The sequence below is a fragment of the Atractosteus spatula genome, chromosome 4, assembly GCF_055471065.1.
Source record: "Atractosteus spatula isolate fAtrSpa1 chromosome 4, fAtrSpa1.hap1, whole genome shotgun sequence".
NCBI classification, from domain to species: Eukaryota; Metazoa; Chordata; class Actinopteri; order Semionotiformes; family Lepisosteidae; genus Atractosteus; species Atractosteus spatula.
This window is the reverse complement of record NC_142709.1, coordinates 9000202-9015394: the sequence shown is the minus strand read 5'-3', so window position 1 is coordinate 9015394 and position 15193 is coordinate 9000202. Positions and strand designations below refer to the sequence as shown.

The 15193-nt window shown below is 41.8% G+C and overlaps 1 protein-coding gene across 3 annotated transcripts; it reads left to right on the top strand.

Moving 5' to 3' along the window:
- Positions 1-184: 184 nt before the first annotated feature.
- naxd (NAD(P)HX dehydratase) lies at positions 185-14492 on the top strand. Of its 3 annotated transcripts, XM_088912942.1 has the most exons (12): positions 185-291; positions 1403-1767; positions 3135-3509; positions 7087-7234; positions 8498-8543; positions 8635-8723; positions 9348-9456; positions 10174-10224; positions 10315-10419; positions 11406-11526; positions 12029-12149; positions 13138-14492. In XM_088912942.1, exons 2-12 carry the CDS (start codon positions 1413-1415, stop codon positions 13286-13288), a joined length of 1671 nt encoding a protein of 556 aa, XP_088769068.1. In that variant the 5' UTR covers positions 185-291; positions 1403-1412; the 3' UTR covers positions 13289-14492. The 3 variants fall into 3 exon arrangements, with proteins under 3 accessions (XP_088769068.1, XP_088769067.1, XP_088769066.1); XM_088912941.1 differs by lacking the exon at positions 185-291 and having other exon boundaries at positions 708-1767; XM_088912940.1 differs by lacking the exon at positions 185-291 and having other exon boundaries at positions 708-1767; positions 3135-3554.
- The last annotated feature ends 701 nt before the right edge of the window (positions 14493-15193 follow it).

Sequence of the window (15193 nt, the reverse complement as noted above, 5' to 3'; positions counted from 1 at the left end):
TCGTGAACGAAGCTGTTGCACTTCGGCTCCGGCGTCTTCTTGGTGCATGTTAACAAAGCTCTGGAGAATAACCTTTGAACTTCGGACCTTCGCTCGCTATGATTGGCTGTGTAGCGTTATGTACATTAATAATGTGAAACGCTCTTGTGTATTTCATACAGCTAGCTTCCTGTTTTCTGTGTAGCTTTTTTTTTCCCCCTCACCCACCCCCCCACCGGAGCAGCACCCTTATGATTCACACAAGCCGTTTCTGTGTTGTTATAGCTGGATTAAGTCGCGGTCGCTTAGTAGGTAAGCAGCGTGCGAGGCCCTGGAATGTCATGTTCTGGAAGAGAGCGGCGACAAAGTGTAGCCGTGCAATGGGGAAAGGGGTCTGTGGCCACTTGCATTGTGGCAGTGCTCACCGCGGTTGCTGTTTCGCTCTTCTATTCGCACGAAGGAGGTAAAGTTGTAGTTTGCCTTTTGCAACTCGCGAGACGTAAATATCGATTTGATCACGCCCGCAGTTCAGCCACCCACCCGAACAACTCGTGTACACACTCGTATATCGTTTTTTTTTTCCTTACAAGAAAAAAACGCGAACCCACCTTCAAGTCGTTATAAAGATTCCCCATGTCCGTGATATTACGAAAGCTTAATCTTCGCATAATGTTTCCAGGACAATTACAGCCCACGCATTAAACACATTGAGGCGTTGTACACCTGGCATGGTTAATTTATTTTTCGCTTTTGATGATGCAACAACCTACTTGATGTGGCATATTTTTAACTGAAACGATCTTCGATCATTTTCTCCGTCGCTTTCTCTTATTTTTCTTCCAAAGCGTGAAAAACCGTACATTGTAACGGTGTGTGCTTAAGACCCATCGGACATCCAGATATTTAGTGTAATTCTAATGATGTAGTACACCCAGTGTCAGTGACGTCTTCCAGTCAGCACACAGCAGTTGTAAGCAGCTTTGCTGAGTCGTGGGTTAATCTTCATTGTGCAGAAATATGGTTTGAAACGTTACGGCTCGAAGCGAGTCGACTTCTTCGCCTGCTGGTCAAGGCGATGTGAGCGAGAAAAAAACCGAACCTGATCTGATTTCGGAAAGAAAAAAACCCGAGGCCCGATTTGTGTGGACTACCATGGAGTGCGCCTGTATGCAAATTCAGATGCGCTCCATGTAACTTTGCCCGTCGTCTTCTGGCTCGTTGGTGCGGCTGGAGGGGTAATTTTCTTCTTGAGCACCTACCGTGCTCGCTGGCTTCTAACTATTATGCTAGCAAATACAAGGGGGTTCTTGTGGTCAGACGTGGAGACCAGAGCCTTGCTGGACATCTGGGGTGAGCAGGATGTGCAGACGGCGCTGGACGGAAACTTTCGGAACAGTCATGTTTACCGCGATGTCGCTTGCAGGCTGGGGGAGATGGGCTTCGACAGGACACCCGAGCAGTGCAGGATACGCGTGAAGGGGTTAAAGAGGCAGTACTACCAGGCCAAGGAAGGCATCAAAAAGAACGGACACTACCGCAAGATCTGCAAGTTTTATGACGAGATGGATAGGATACTGAGCAACAGACCCCACATCGACCCGCAGGACATGATCGATAGTGTGGCCATAGGGGACGAAGCAATGGACGGGACGGAAGAGGAGGGCGAAGGCATCGACCACCCGCAAGAAGCCTACGGAGAGAGCACCGGCGAGTGCTCCTACACTGAGCACCCGGTGAAGCTGGAGTACCCGTCCTTTCCGATCCCTGTGCCGGCGAGCAACAGTGCCAGTAAGTACCGCTTCTGTCGAAACTGCAGCTGCTCAGTTTACATTCTGACTTGCCCTGCTGCCGGGTCATTGATGCTTTTTAGATTTCAAACAGCAAAGGCAGGCAGAAGCATGTTGATTGCACCCGGACGTCTTGCGCCTGCCCTTCTCGATGTGATATGTGATCAATAGTGTAAATTATACTGAGTAATTCATGATTGGTAGCCGTGAATGATTCTAAGGATTGCCCAAGGCTTGGGTTTTCGTTTTCTTCAGAGGTAAAACAGTAGCGGCAATATTCTTTGTTGTAGCTTTACAGAACAGCTATGACATACGAAATATTGCAAGGAATGAAATCATAATTCTGATAAAGAAAGCAACAAATACGTCATAATCTACCAGTTATTATCGGTTGAGATGAGACCTGTTAGCTTGCCACAATGAACTGAACAGATGCAACCTTACCTCACTACAGTGCTGTGGTGCTTACAGGGTTCTTTAAAAAGACTGGGCACCAAAGTGAAGACAGTTCTTACACTTTAAAGTAGCAATGCCTTTTACGGAAAACTTTGTGAATATGAGTTACATGGTTCTGGTGTACTACTGTATGTGGCTGTGTACAGTACTCATGTTTTTTTTTCCCTGTTTGGTTTCTTCTAAGTTTTAACCACAATTAAATTAAAGGGTTGCAATGATTAAATGACAAAATTAGACACTGAATTGACTGTCATCTGTGGGCTGCCTTTAATTCAAAGTAGCCTAATTCAGAGTTAAAATATTTTAAGTTTCTGGACAATTGCCCCTTTATCTGGTTTCATGCAAAACTGCAATTTAATTGCAGTGGGTTAGGGTCAAGAAAAGGACTACATGTAAGCTATCCAGAAACATGTCCATTGAAGCTACTCTACTTAAAGTGATTAGAAAACGAAAGACAAAGCCCCAGATTGTGCTATTTAAAAGCTTAGCCTTTGCCGAGTTGAAATATAATAAACTGTTTCAAAGGGGAAAATTGCAGTTGGCACACACTTCCTGCAAGTTATAGCTGGGTTAAGAAAAAAAGAGGAAAGTTAGCATTCAGGTCTGTTGTAATTATCTTCTTGCAGGGACTGCCTAAGTGAGACCTTAGAGAAAGAATGGGGGAAAAAAACTGTTCTATAATCTGCTTCTTTGCATTGAGCCTGTTGCCAGTGTACCTTTGCACTGGATGTGAGGGTTTCGGTTCTTCCAGAAGAAGATAGTGGAGCGTCACCGAACGTGCTGAAAAGGCGAAGGCGTGTGTGCCTGCTGGTTAGGTCGGCTTTGCTGTGGTTTTTCTGAAAGTGAGAAGCAGGCCCAGCTGTGTGGACTGGGATCCGTAATCGTGTCTGTGTTTTTGTTTTGGTGTTGCAGGCCTGGGACAGAGGCAGAACCACGTCCAGAACAGTACCCCTGCTGCCACCCGCCCAAAGAGGTCCAAAAAGCGCTACACGAACCTGTCGCTGGACAAGCTGATGGAGAAGTTCCTGGAGCAGAGCATGGAGGCCGAGGAGAGCTTCTATAAGTACGAGGAGCAGCGGCTCAAAGTGGAGGACAGGCGGCGCGAGGCGGAGCACGCCCGGGAGCTCCAGATGTTGCAGGTGCTGGGGCAGATGTTTGCCAGCATTGCCAGTCCTGCCGCCCCGCACCCCCAGACCGCGCCCTGCGCCCCTCCGCAGCGCCCCCACAATCCCCAGCCTGCAGGCTGTCCTAATCAAACTGCGACACCGGGCCCAGCCCAGGCCATAGGTACCTCTCCTTTCATCCCGCCTCCTCGCCGCAGGAGTCCCAAAAGTGAGCGGTGGGCCAGCTGTGGTGGCAGGATAGCCGTGTGTGTGGAGAAGACGCGCGCCGGCTTGTCGCGGTTCACGGTTCTGTTAAGTCTGACATGAACGCATCGAAGTCTCGTGACCGTATTGCGTTGGGAGCGTTGGGAGCGTTCTTTGCGTATTGCGGCGGACTGTTGTCCTCTCCAGGGCGTCGTCCTGCCTTGCTCCCTGTGCTGCTGGGATAGGCTACAAGTTTGCCGCCGTACACGCCCAGAAATGAGCGGCTTCCTGATAATGGGTGGATGTGTCTGTTCATTAAAATGTTTTGTTTTGTTTTTTTAAATCGCGCGTCATAGATAGTTAAAGGATACCTGCTGGGGGTTATTCAGAGCCGTTGATTGTAATAATGGATGTGAAAAACACTGTGAGCATCAAAATCTCTTGGTGGCTGTGGGGTTGGTAGCTTGTGAAACGAGACCCCCTGCGTGGGGGTTCGGCCACGATGTCACCAGGTCAGTGGGCACGGAGTGGTCATGTTCTTGTGTCAGGGGGCACTTTCTTACAGTGCAGATACGGTTCAGTCAGGCCAGCTTTGAAAGGGATCTCTGGGATCCCGTCTGTGGCTGAGATGTCTTGCAGCAGGGAAAGTCGAACTCCTGGATACTGTGGCATAAGTCCTCACACTGTACTGAGAGTAGGCCAGTTGTTGTTAGCACCTGAATTAACACCTTAAATAATAAATATTGATCCCCCTTTCCTTAATTAGACTTAACTCCCTAAACTAAGGAGAGGTGAAAGGCCCAGCAAACCTGTTTTTAGTTTTTAAGTATAAACTTAAGATGACTAGCGAGACTTTTTTATGTCTGACATTTCCTATGATCTCATTGTAATTTTCAAAGGTCCATGTATTTTATATTATACACTGCTTCTGGTGCTGTCAGATCTAATGCTACTTTTCTGCATAAGGCTTAATAAACTTTCCGTTCCACTTTTACTCTGCCATCTTGAAAATGCTCCGACACAACTGCTCGGTTGTAAACACACGCCACCGAGCACTTGTTTCCGTACAAAAACATTTAGGGGGAAGTGTCGCAGTGCCGATTCTTATAAGTGCAAAGTGCCCTTGCAGAAATGACAAGTCCTAACACGTATAAATTCTTAAACAGAAGGGAAATGTGTTATTTTCAGGTTTTTGAATGAATAGAACAAGTCAAACAATATTGCAGATAAGACAAGCAATAAATACATCGGTTAATAAACCTATCTATAAAAACCATGGCTCTAGATTAAATCGTCATTTACCTGCTTGACTGGTTAATTCCTAATAAGGATTAAGCTGTTTTTTCAGAATATTTTTTCTGAAATATCATCTAAAACCTGCACGCAATTTTGAAGGCTTCCAAGTAGGCCTTTAGCTGTGTGAATGAATTGACGCTATGACATGTATTGTCATTGACATTTCATCAAGCAGATGATGATCCAGTGTGGGTGGGAAAATTATTCCAGGACCTTTTCATTGTGATGTACAAATCTAAAGCAACTTTAGTTGTTCGTGAAAGCTGGGTTAATCGGACAAACGGTTCTATAACAACAGTAGTTTGTGTTATGAGCTGAATAGTGATGATAAAAAAGAAATAGTTGTCAAGGAGCCATCTTGATGCAGACTAGAACACAACTTTCACATTCGCATTCATCCTATTTGGAATAAAATTCTAACCATAAAAGTTGGCGTTATTTGACCCAACGTTTTGCACAGTTTTTGAGCAGGAGCGGTTTGGATGACGGGTCACATTTCTCAAAATGGTTTATGACCTGTCAAGAGTGCAGAAATTATCATCGGAACTTTTCAGTGCAAATTTGGTATTGATAAAATCTGCCAAGTTTGCAGGGCAAAGGTATTTGACCAGCAATGTCAAAAGTGGGAAGAAAAAAGATCAGACAGTCGTTAAAGACTTTCACTGTTTGTGGAAAACTAATCTTATTATTGCACAATTAAAATAAAATAATTGTCAAAGCATTAATCAGTTTTTACATAAGAGTCTCACAGTAAAAAGCATTCTTCAGATTGCACTTCTTTTCTATTGACAAGTGCTTAAAGCCTATTTCATCAGGCTAAGCAGATGAAATTACAGAAATAAGGAAGGTAGCCAACAAGATGAGGCCATTTGGGGCCTCTAGCAAATTATTTTCTAAACTCAGTATCTTCTTTGGGAATATAGTTCTAGGAAACGTGTAAGTGAAAATTTCAAAATAAATGTTATAAATGTACAGTAAAAGAACAAAATGCTAACCAAAGAAATAACAAAAGTAAAAAAAAAGCAAAACTCAGTCTTCTTAATATTGCCCCTATGTGCTTGTGTATTCCATATATCCTTGCTTAGAAGAATATTGGCTAAAACCCCTTTCCTGTCTCGGTCTCTGACCTGTTCGCCATGTTTTGGCTGATGTTCTTCCTCAGACTGTGCCCATTACACAGAAGCCTCGATGCCTTCCTTTACATGTATTAAGGCAATGAATACATCAGATGTGTTGGTCTTTAAAGAAAGAAACCACATAACTGTGCTTAAACAAAATGGGGCATAACGTGTATTGAGTAATTTTTTGAAAAAAGAAATGGGATAAAATAAAAACGTTGAGGTTACATACATTTTGTTGCCTGTATGTAATGGGGCTCAGCGGTGCTGAGTATGTTACAGAAGTGATGTCGCTCCTCAAAGCACAAGTATAGCTGAGGTCACTGCCGTCTAGAGAGTGGCTGCGTGAGTGCAGTGAAGCACTTGAGTAACCAGGATCGAATCCTGCCAGAGCAGAGATGCACCTGGCAGACTTACGACCAGTGCTGAGACTATGTAGCTCAGCTCGAGTTGAAATGAGCTGGGGAAGTACTCTCACATCTCTTTTGTACATTAAAGGAGGAGAACCACCCCAGGCCGTTGAAGCCAGGGTCTGGTTGGTTTTCATGCAGCCTGAGCTCATCTTGGCTTTTACTGATCAGTTTTTTACTGATAGCTAACTCAGTTACATTTCCAGAGTTATAGACCATAATAATTTAGAAATATGTTTCTAAAACCTTTGTCTGTGGCTTTCCAGGATCGAGGCCTGGCTGTTTCTAACATACGTGTGCCAGGTAAAGTGTGCTACTGTGTTTTACAATAAGGTGTGCCAGTGCATAACTTTTAGAGTTTTAAATGTTAATCAGTTTTAGGTACAGATCTCTTTTCCTCCTCGAGTGTTTTTCAGTTATTCCTCTCGAGTGTTCATGAAAGCATTGGTGATACCTACTGCCTTTCGGTATTTCCCTCTGATGATTAGAAAGACAGCCTTGGTAAGATTTAGTAGGGTAAGAATTGCCACTAATAAGAGACAGTATTCTGAACTGCCAATAAGAAAAAAATAAGAAAAAAAGGTCAACTAGGTTATTGACCTCGGTAGCACTGTACTCAGTGGTTAATTTCTGAGTATACGGTACTCTCAGTCCTGATCAGTATAAGTTTGTCTCTGTAGCTTACCTGTCTCTGCAGCAAAGTGAGGTCAGACTATTTCTGTTTCTTTTCCAGTAATTGAGCGAGCCTTCTCACTTAGAAGTCCATCACCGAGGAATATGGAAAATATGATTCCGCTTGTGAAAAATATTATTCCTCCTTGGACTTCAAAAAAACATAAAGGCCAGGATGGAAGAGTTGGTATCATAGGAGGATGTCAAGAGTAAGTTGACTTACTATCTCCAAATTATAGGGAAACATGAAAGCCGGAATTCCTTCATAATCAGAATGACTTCACCTTGAAACACCTTTCAAAATCCAGTCTTCCCTGTTTTAATATATAGAATTTATTTTGTAAGGTCAAATCACAGTTTTTTTTTCCTGTTTGTAATCCTTCTGAATAGCTAGCTGTTCTGAATAGCCTGCTAGCCCTGCAACACATCAGTATGCACGGGGAGAAATTAAAGGTACATGTTGTCCAGCTTAACCTTGGTACAAGTTTTGCATATGGAACTGGAAGCAATAGGATATGATTGTATTAAAAAAATTAATTATTAACATAAATTATTGACTGTACATATATCTGCTTTCAAGAGTTTTAGATCCTGATTTAGGCAAAATTGTCCATGTACTATGTTTGAAGTATAAATAAATATATTTGTTAAAAACAAAAACTATTCCAGAATGTCTGGAAGTTATATAAAAACTACTTTAAGACTGCAGGCTCTGACCTGCATCAGTGCAAAGAAGTTCCTGAAGCAATGCAGACCAGAGCAGAGGTGGCTTTCTCTGTATTGACGATCATCTCATGATTGTGTTTGATAGCTCACGCAAAGGAAGCATTAACTTCATTACAAAACAATAAAAAGTCTAGAAATTTTTAAGTTTAATAATAATAATTGCTTACACTTATATAGCACTTTTCTGGACACTCCGCTCAAAGAGCTTTACAGGTAATGGGGACTCCCCTCCACCAACACTAATGATGCAATGGTAGCCATAGTGTATCAGCTCTCAGTGGGGAGGAGAGCAGAGTGATGAAGCCAATTCATAGATGGGGATTATTAGAAGGTCATGATTGGTAAAGGCCAGGGGGAAATTTGGCCAGGACGCCAGGGTAACACCCCTACTCTTCTCGAGAAACACCCTGGGATTTTTAATGACCACAGAGTCAGGACCTCGGTTTTACATCTCATCCAAAGGACAGCGCCTTTTTACAATATAGTGCTCCGTCACTATAATGGGGCATTCAAACCCACACAGACTACAAGGTGTGCACCCCCTGCTGGCCCCACTAACACCTCTTCCAGCAGCAGCAGGTCTCCCATCCAGGTACTGACCAGGCTCACACCTGCTTAGCTTCAGGGGGTTGACAGTTGTGAATTGCTGGGTGATGTAAATTCTCAATAACTAGCTGTGACTATAATATATAATATAGATGAGAATGACCAATGCATTAACAATGTCTTTTGTTCTTTTAAAAAAGGTACACAGGAGCACCATACTTTGCAGCTATTTCAGCACTTAAAGTGGTATGTTCACGAAAAATCTGAAGAAATCATTTCCTTCACTTATGCAGATGTACAGTAGAACTTATGCTTTCCTTGTTTTTTTCTGTTCCAGGGAGCTGATTTGTCACATGTATTTTGTACCAAAGATGCTGCAACTGTTATAAAATCCTACAGTCCAGAGCTCATAGTACATCCAGTCCTGTAAGTTAAGCTCAGTTTCCTTTCAGTACTTTACAATCAACATTAGGGATTGTTTTTTTTCCTTCTTATTATAATGGAGGAAATTTAAACATAAGCAGTTGATTTTAATCTGTCTGAGGACTGAAAAAAACATTTCAAGAACATAAGAAACCTTATATAAAACCAAAAACCTTATGACTTTTAAGAACAGTACTAAAGTGTGAAGCACTAACTGGGTAGTGTTATCCTACTGCAGGCTACTACTGTTTTTTATGTAAGCAATACCTCGATCTATGAGGGTCGCTTGGTATATTTAATAGTATAAAAAATTGATTTTGGGGAAGTAGTGAGTAAGACAATCAAACCATCCATGGAGAGGGGAAAGCTCTTGGTTGGCTTAGTGGGATTGCTGCAGTCCATGTGTGCAATAAGAATCCAGGATAGAAACTTTAGGATGATGTAGCTGAGACCCCGTGGGGCCAGTTTGGTACAGGGTCTCAGTTTCTGCAGTGAAAGAAATTAATAAGTTTAGTTCTTATTCTTGTTAATGCACTGTTGTCTCGGAAATTTTTAAACTGGAAGGCCGTAGGTAGATTCTCATGCTTACTGTATGTCTGCGTCTTATCTGGCTGGTTTATTTTTCAGCGACAGTCCCAACGCAGTCGCAGAAGTGGAGAAGTGGCTGCCCAGGCTTCATAGTGTCGTTGTCGGACCAGGCTTGGGCAGAGACGATAAGCTCCTGGAAAATGCTAAGGTACAGCTCATGGAATACAAAATACACAGCACTGTAGGCCAAAGAGGTGCTTCCAGAGTACTGTTCTAGAGGAAGAAGGGACACACGATTGAAGAGAATTTATATAACGTGGAAAACCTGTTTTTGTTGTTCTTGTTTTTTCTGAACCTGATGAATCTGACTTGTGTGAAACCCCAAATGCACCTTGCTCAATGTTTATTTACAGTTTTAGGAACAGAAAGAGGTTGCACGCAACATCCTCATCACAGCACTTTCAATAACCTCTTTGAATTCAGGGTCAAGGTGACTCGGAGCCTCTCCCATCACAGGGCTCACACAGACACAAACATGCTCACACTCACAACAGGGCCAGTTTTGCCGTTATGTCTTTTGATAGTGAAGGGCGAGGAAACTGAATCATCGGAAGACACCCATGGGAAGACACCCATGCAAAGACAGGGAAAACATAAAAATTCCATGGAGACAGAACCCTAGGAATTGAACGCAGGACCCCAGTGCTAACCGCTGTGCTACAGTGTCGTCCATCTTGTTTTAGATTTTTTTTAATTCAGTTCATAATCTGGAATTAAATCTGTTAGATAGTTGCAGTTCCACAGCTACAAAATAACATGTTTAATAAAAGACTCTTTTCCTCCGTCTTTGAGTAAACGTGTAGCTGGTGTCTCTTTTTCGCCACAGTTCAAAGGCTAATTAAAGGAGATTGTCATTTATTTCTAGGGCATCATAGAAAAATCCAGATCAAGAGGTATTCCAGTCGTCATTGATGCGGTAAATCCATATTCCTTTTTTATAATAAAATTGTAAATGTCCGAGTGTAGTTTGTGAGTTCTCATCTGGTGATTGATTTATTTTCAATAGGACGGATTGTGGCTTGTAGCACAACAGCCATCAGTCATTCAAGGCTACCAGATGGGTATTTTGACTCCAAATTTCATGGAGTTCAGTCGGCTGTATGAAGCAATGGTAAGCATGGAAATGTGTAATGTGGATGAGGTGCCTCTTCATGTAATAATTAGGGGAAAAGCTTAAAAAACAAATTTCTTGTTGCTAATTATGAATTTTACATGAATTCAGTCCAAATAATAATAATAAACTTTATTTTTCATAGCGTCTTTAAAGGTGGCTTGTCAAAGTGCTTTACAGAATGACAACAACAATAGAAAAATACACAAGATGAGAATACACAATGAGAGGAGACAGTAGATGGAGGTACTGAATACAGTAGGAGCAGAGGAGTAAAGAACAGGACCAGTTAAGGAAAGGCTTTCAGTCTGGACTTGAAGGAGTTTAGAGAAGGTGACTCTGATATCCTTGGGGAGAGAGTTCCAGAGCTTGGGGGCATAACAGGAGAGGGCTCTGTCGCCCATAGAGTGTAGACGGGCTTGGGGTACAGTTAGGAGACCAGAATTAGAAGAGTGAAGGTTGCGAGGTGGAGAGTAGGACGATAGTAGCTCAGTCAGGAGCATGAGGATTTTGGAGTCGACATGAAACTTGACAGGAAGTCAGTGCAGGGACTCCAGGACAGGAGTAGTGTGATCACTTGCACTAGACCTGGTCAGGATTCTGGATGTCGAATTTTGAACATACTGGTTCAATGTGAATTTAGAAACCCCAGCGAGTAGAATGTTACAGTAGTCAATACCGTCCTCACTAGTATGAACACAGGATAAAAAAAAATTGAGGCCATTCCATTTATCACAGCAGAATGTGACATTTTTCTCTCTTCTCTTAGTGATTGGAACACTGCATCAGGTAGTTTCCAGTGTATACCCCTAAGTGGCCTGACAGCTACTGTTAGTATATCTTTGCGTAAAAGAAAGCTCAATACGGGTGCCACATATTGCCGTGCTCTTTTTTCTGGTAAATGCCAGTTTGATTTTTTCCCCCAAAAAAAGATAAATCAGTAATTCCCCCCCCCCCTCAAAACCGTATTGTATCTCTTGCTGCAGTGCAGGGACCCCATGGACACGAATGATAACAGGAGAAATGTCATGCGTTTGAGTGAAGCCATGGGCAACCTGACTGTTGTCCTAAAAGGCGAAGAAGATATCATATCTGATGGAGACAAAGGTGAGACTTCTGAAGCTTGTGGTGAAATAACAGTAGTGCCCCACACATATAGATATATAAAACTATTACTCTCACGGTATAAGATGGAGAAGGTAAATCACCACACCCACCAAATTTCACAGAGCTTGCTCTGTGGCTGGAAGGTTGCTGGTTCATATCCCGTGGCCTCAGAGGAATCCTACTCCGTTAGGCCCCTGTGCAAGGCCCTTCACCCCAACTGCTCCAGGGGCGCCGTATAAATGGCTGACCCTGTGCTCTGACCCCCAGCTTCTCTCCCTGTCTGTGTGTCTCATGGAGAGCAAGTTGGGGTATGTGAAAAGACAAATTCCTAATAAAAGAAATTGTATAGGGCCAATAAAGTGATCTCTTTCTCTCTCTTAAATTCCTAGATTATGGCTGTCGTCTGCTCTCAGAATCCACTCGGTTAAATCACTCGCCCACAGCTGTTTTTCATAAGCTGCACTGATGTCTGATCATTTCACCCTTCTGCCACTTTCCTCAGTGGTGACATGCAGCCATGAAGGCAGCGGCCGCAGATGCGGAGGACAGGGGGACCTCCTGTCCGGCTCCCTCGGAGCGCTGGCTCACTGGGCGTACACGTCGCCGCCTGAGAAAAGACACGGGTAAGACACCTGCGAAGATGCCCTCTGGACCCGCCCCACCGCCCGTAACAGTATTGCAAACTTGTTTCTGAGACACAGACCTGACTAAACACTTGGGTAAGACCATCTGTGAGAACGTCGGTCCTTCGTAATCACTTTCCTGCTCATTCAGTATGAATCTGCTTAGCATCAGTTTCCTGAAATTGCGCTATTACATTGTGCAGGAAGGCTGCTTGAATTCTATGTCGGGTAACAAGCTAAATTACAGCCACGGATATATTCAACTAAAGTTCATCTGAACGGATGTTTTATCCAGGATATTTTCGTTCATCGTACCATTATTCACGGTGATGTTTTTTTGAATGATTAGATGTTTCTGAATAACATTTTTCCATTGTTCTTAAGACTTTGTTCTTTATAAATTATACTCATTTGTAATTAATACCTTCGTATTTTATATTGAATCACCTCAAATTTTACCCTACACGTAGTGCAGTATATAACTGTACATAATTATATACTGTATATAATAGTATGTAAACACACTATACTGTATAACAGTATCTAAAGATTGTAGTACCTGATATGACGTATTTTACCATAATTTACAGTATGACAGGCCTCCAACATGGAAACATGTTGCTCTAATGTCAAAGGATTTGGGTGATGGGCAGCCATTGTAGCCTTTTTACCGATCAAGCACATTTCTCGACTCCAGAGATTTATTAACTAACTGGCTTTTTAACCACTGCATCACAAACTGCCTTTCTCTGCAGTGTCGCAACAACAGAATTCCAGCTCAGGTTATATTTGTTCTACTATAAACACTTTCATTCACACTGTTGGAATGACTTCTTTGTAGCTTTTAAAGGTGAGGTGTGCCAAACCTGTTTTCGGCCTACTGCAAAACGTTTTGAATTTCAGGCAATGTTTTGAATGCTTATGTTGTTCAGGCGCACGAAAAGTCGCCCCCGTACGTGACAGTTTTATTTCTGTTCCTCTCTTGCAGGATCAAACCCTCACTCATTGCTGCGTTTGGGGCCTGTAGTCTCACACGCCAGTGCAACTACCAGGCTTTCCACAAACACGGCCGAGCAACGGCCACCACAGATATGATCGCAGAAATCGGCACAGCTTTTAAAAAACTGTTTGAAAGTTAACGCCGAGCAGGGTGCAGGAAAAGACAAAGGTCACCAGCCTTCTTCGCCTACTGTAGTAAAGTAAGCCGTTTCAGGTTCAACACTTTCTGAAGTGCAGCAGCAATCTTAATGAGCTGTTCTGAAGTCATAAACATTTAAAAGCCCCTTTAGCAGTAGACTTTCTAAACAATAAGAAAGTAACTTCTTAAGTACATGGAGAACTGCAAAGGTTATTTCATGAGAAAATTTGAATTGCATTAACTATTCTTGTGTTAATACACTTCCTTCCTGCTGGAGTTTCCACTGTGAAACTGAGGCTTGAGAGAATTTTCACAGTAAAAATATACTTGCATTTTTTTGTTGCAAATCACTGTGATGTAGGATTTTGACATTACAAGAGTTTAATGTTTCTGTAATTTTCTACAGATAACTCGGATTGTTATGGAATAACAAACTATTTTCTCCAATTCATATTCCTTATCCTTAAGAGTTTAGTGTTTGTCCCTAAGAAAAAAACAGCTGTATTTCATTCCACAGCTTAAAGCTCAATATCTATTTTCCTATTTAAATAAATTGCACAAGGAAGATTATTCTGTATATTTCAGCCCTTTCTCTCTCCTGTACAGAGGTAAGAGTAGGCAAGCTCTTAAAAGTCCTTATCATTCACTAAACCAGAGCTCCTCTACAACACCACCCCCTACAAATGCTGTAAATGTGTAAATGGAGTTACACCAGCTGTGTTTTAAAAATGCACTGCTCCTTTCTTAAGCAGCAATACCACTCAAGTCTTCCTCACCAGAAAGTATACTCAAATTGATGGACAGCACAAGTCTTGTGAAAAGATAAATAGTTCTTCCCAATCCTGAAGAATGCAGGACTTGAGACTATTCAGGCCTGACAATCAGTCTCTGCAACAGAAGTTTGCACTTCTGGTCCTGGAGAGTAACAGCACAGTAGGTAATCTAAAACCTACTGTGGTCAAAAGCTTGGAAACAGTGATAATTTAGGCCACTGCAGTCAGCAGTTTAGTCATCCAGGGATGAGGTGAACCGAAGAAGACCCAGGGCTCTCTTGGAGTGATTGACTACTCCAAAACCTTTGCAGTTTTCCTTCAAGTGAATTTAGAAAAGAATGTAACTAAAGTACTGTAGCATTATGTAACACTTAATTTTGCCCGTTTTTGTTAACTTGCCATAACCCGAGCAAAATAAAACAATTTTGAAAAGCCTGTTTCCTGAAGTTTCAACATCATAGTCGACAGTGCGCGTACAACATTTTTAATTTTGAAATTGAATATTAAAGTATGCACTGAAGGTTTCTGTTTGTTTCTGTTTGCGCCAAGAAGTTAAAGCATTCATCCGCATTGCATTTTCTGGGATATCCATCACTTTTTTTCCATGTCAGATGAAATGACATGTACAAAGTACACTTCTGGAAAGAAAATATTAACTTGGAATTAAGGTAAAGTGTCATCTTTATAATTTTAAAAAGAACACTTACAGTATATGAATATTGATGTTCTTCCCTTTTATGTATACCAGTTCACTCAGTTGAAACTGGCATGGGTACACCTGTATCACCTGTGTGACCTGAATAATACACTATGCCTCTGTAACTTGTTTTGACAGAAAGAAATCCTATATGGTGAAAGAAGTTACATGCTTTGCTATTATAAAAATACATTATGAAATTAGTAGTAGCGTCTATTACATTTAAATGCAACAGTATTGTTCATCATACGTTTTATACAAGTTCACAAAATGTAAATGCTGTATATAGTAAGAATGTTAATGTTCAAATGATAAACATACATAAAATAGTAATTAAAATAAGGTTGTCAAATTGCTGACTTTACATAAAATGAGTTTTCAAATTAAATGCATGTTTTATAATTATATAATAACATCTTTATATTAGCAAAGATTA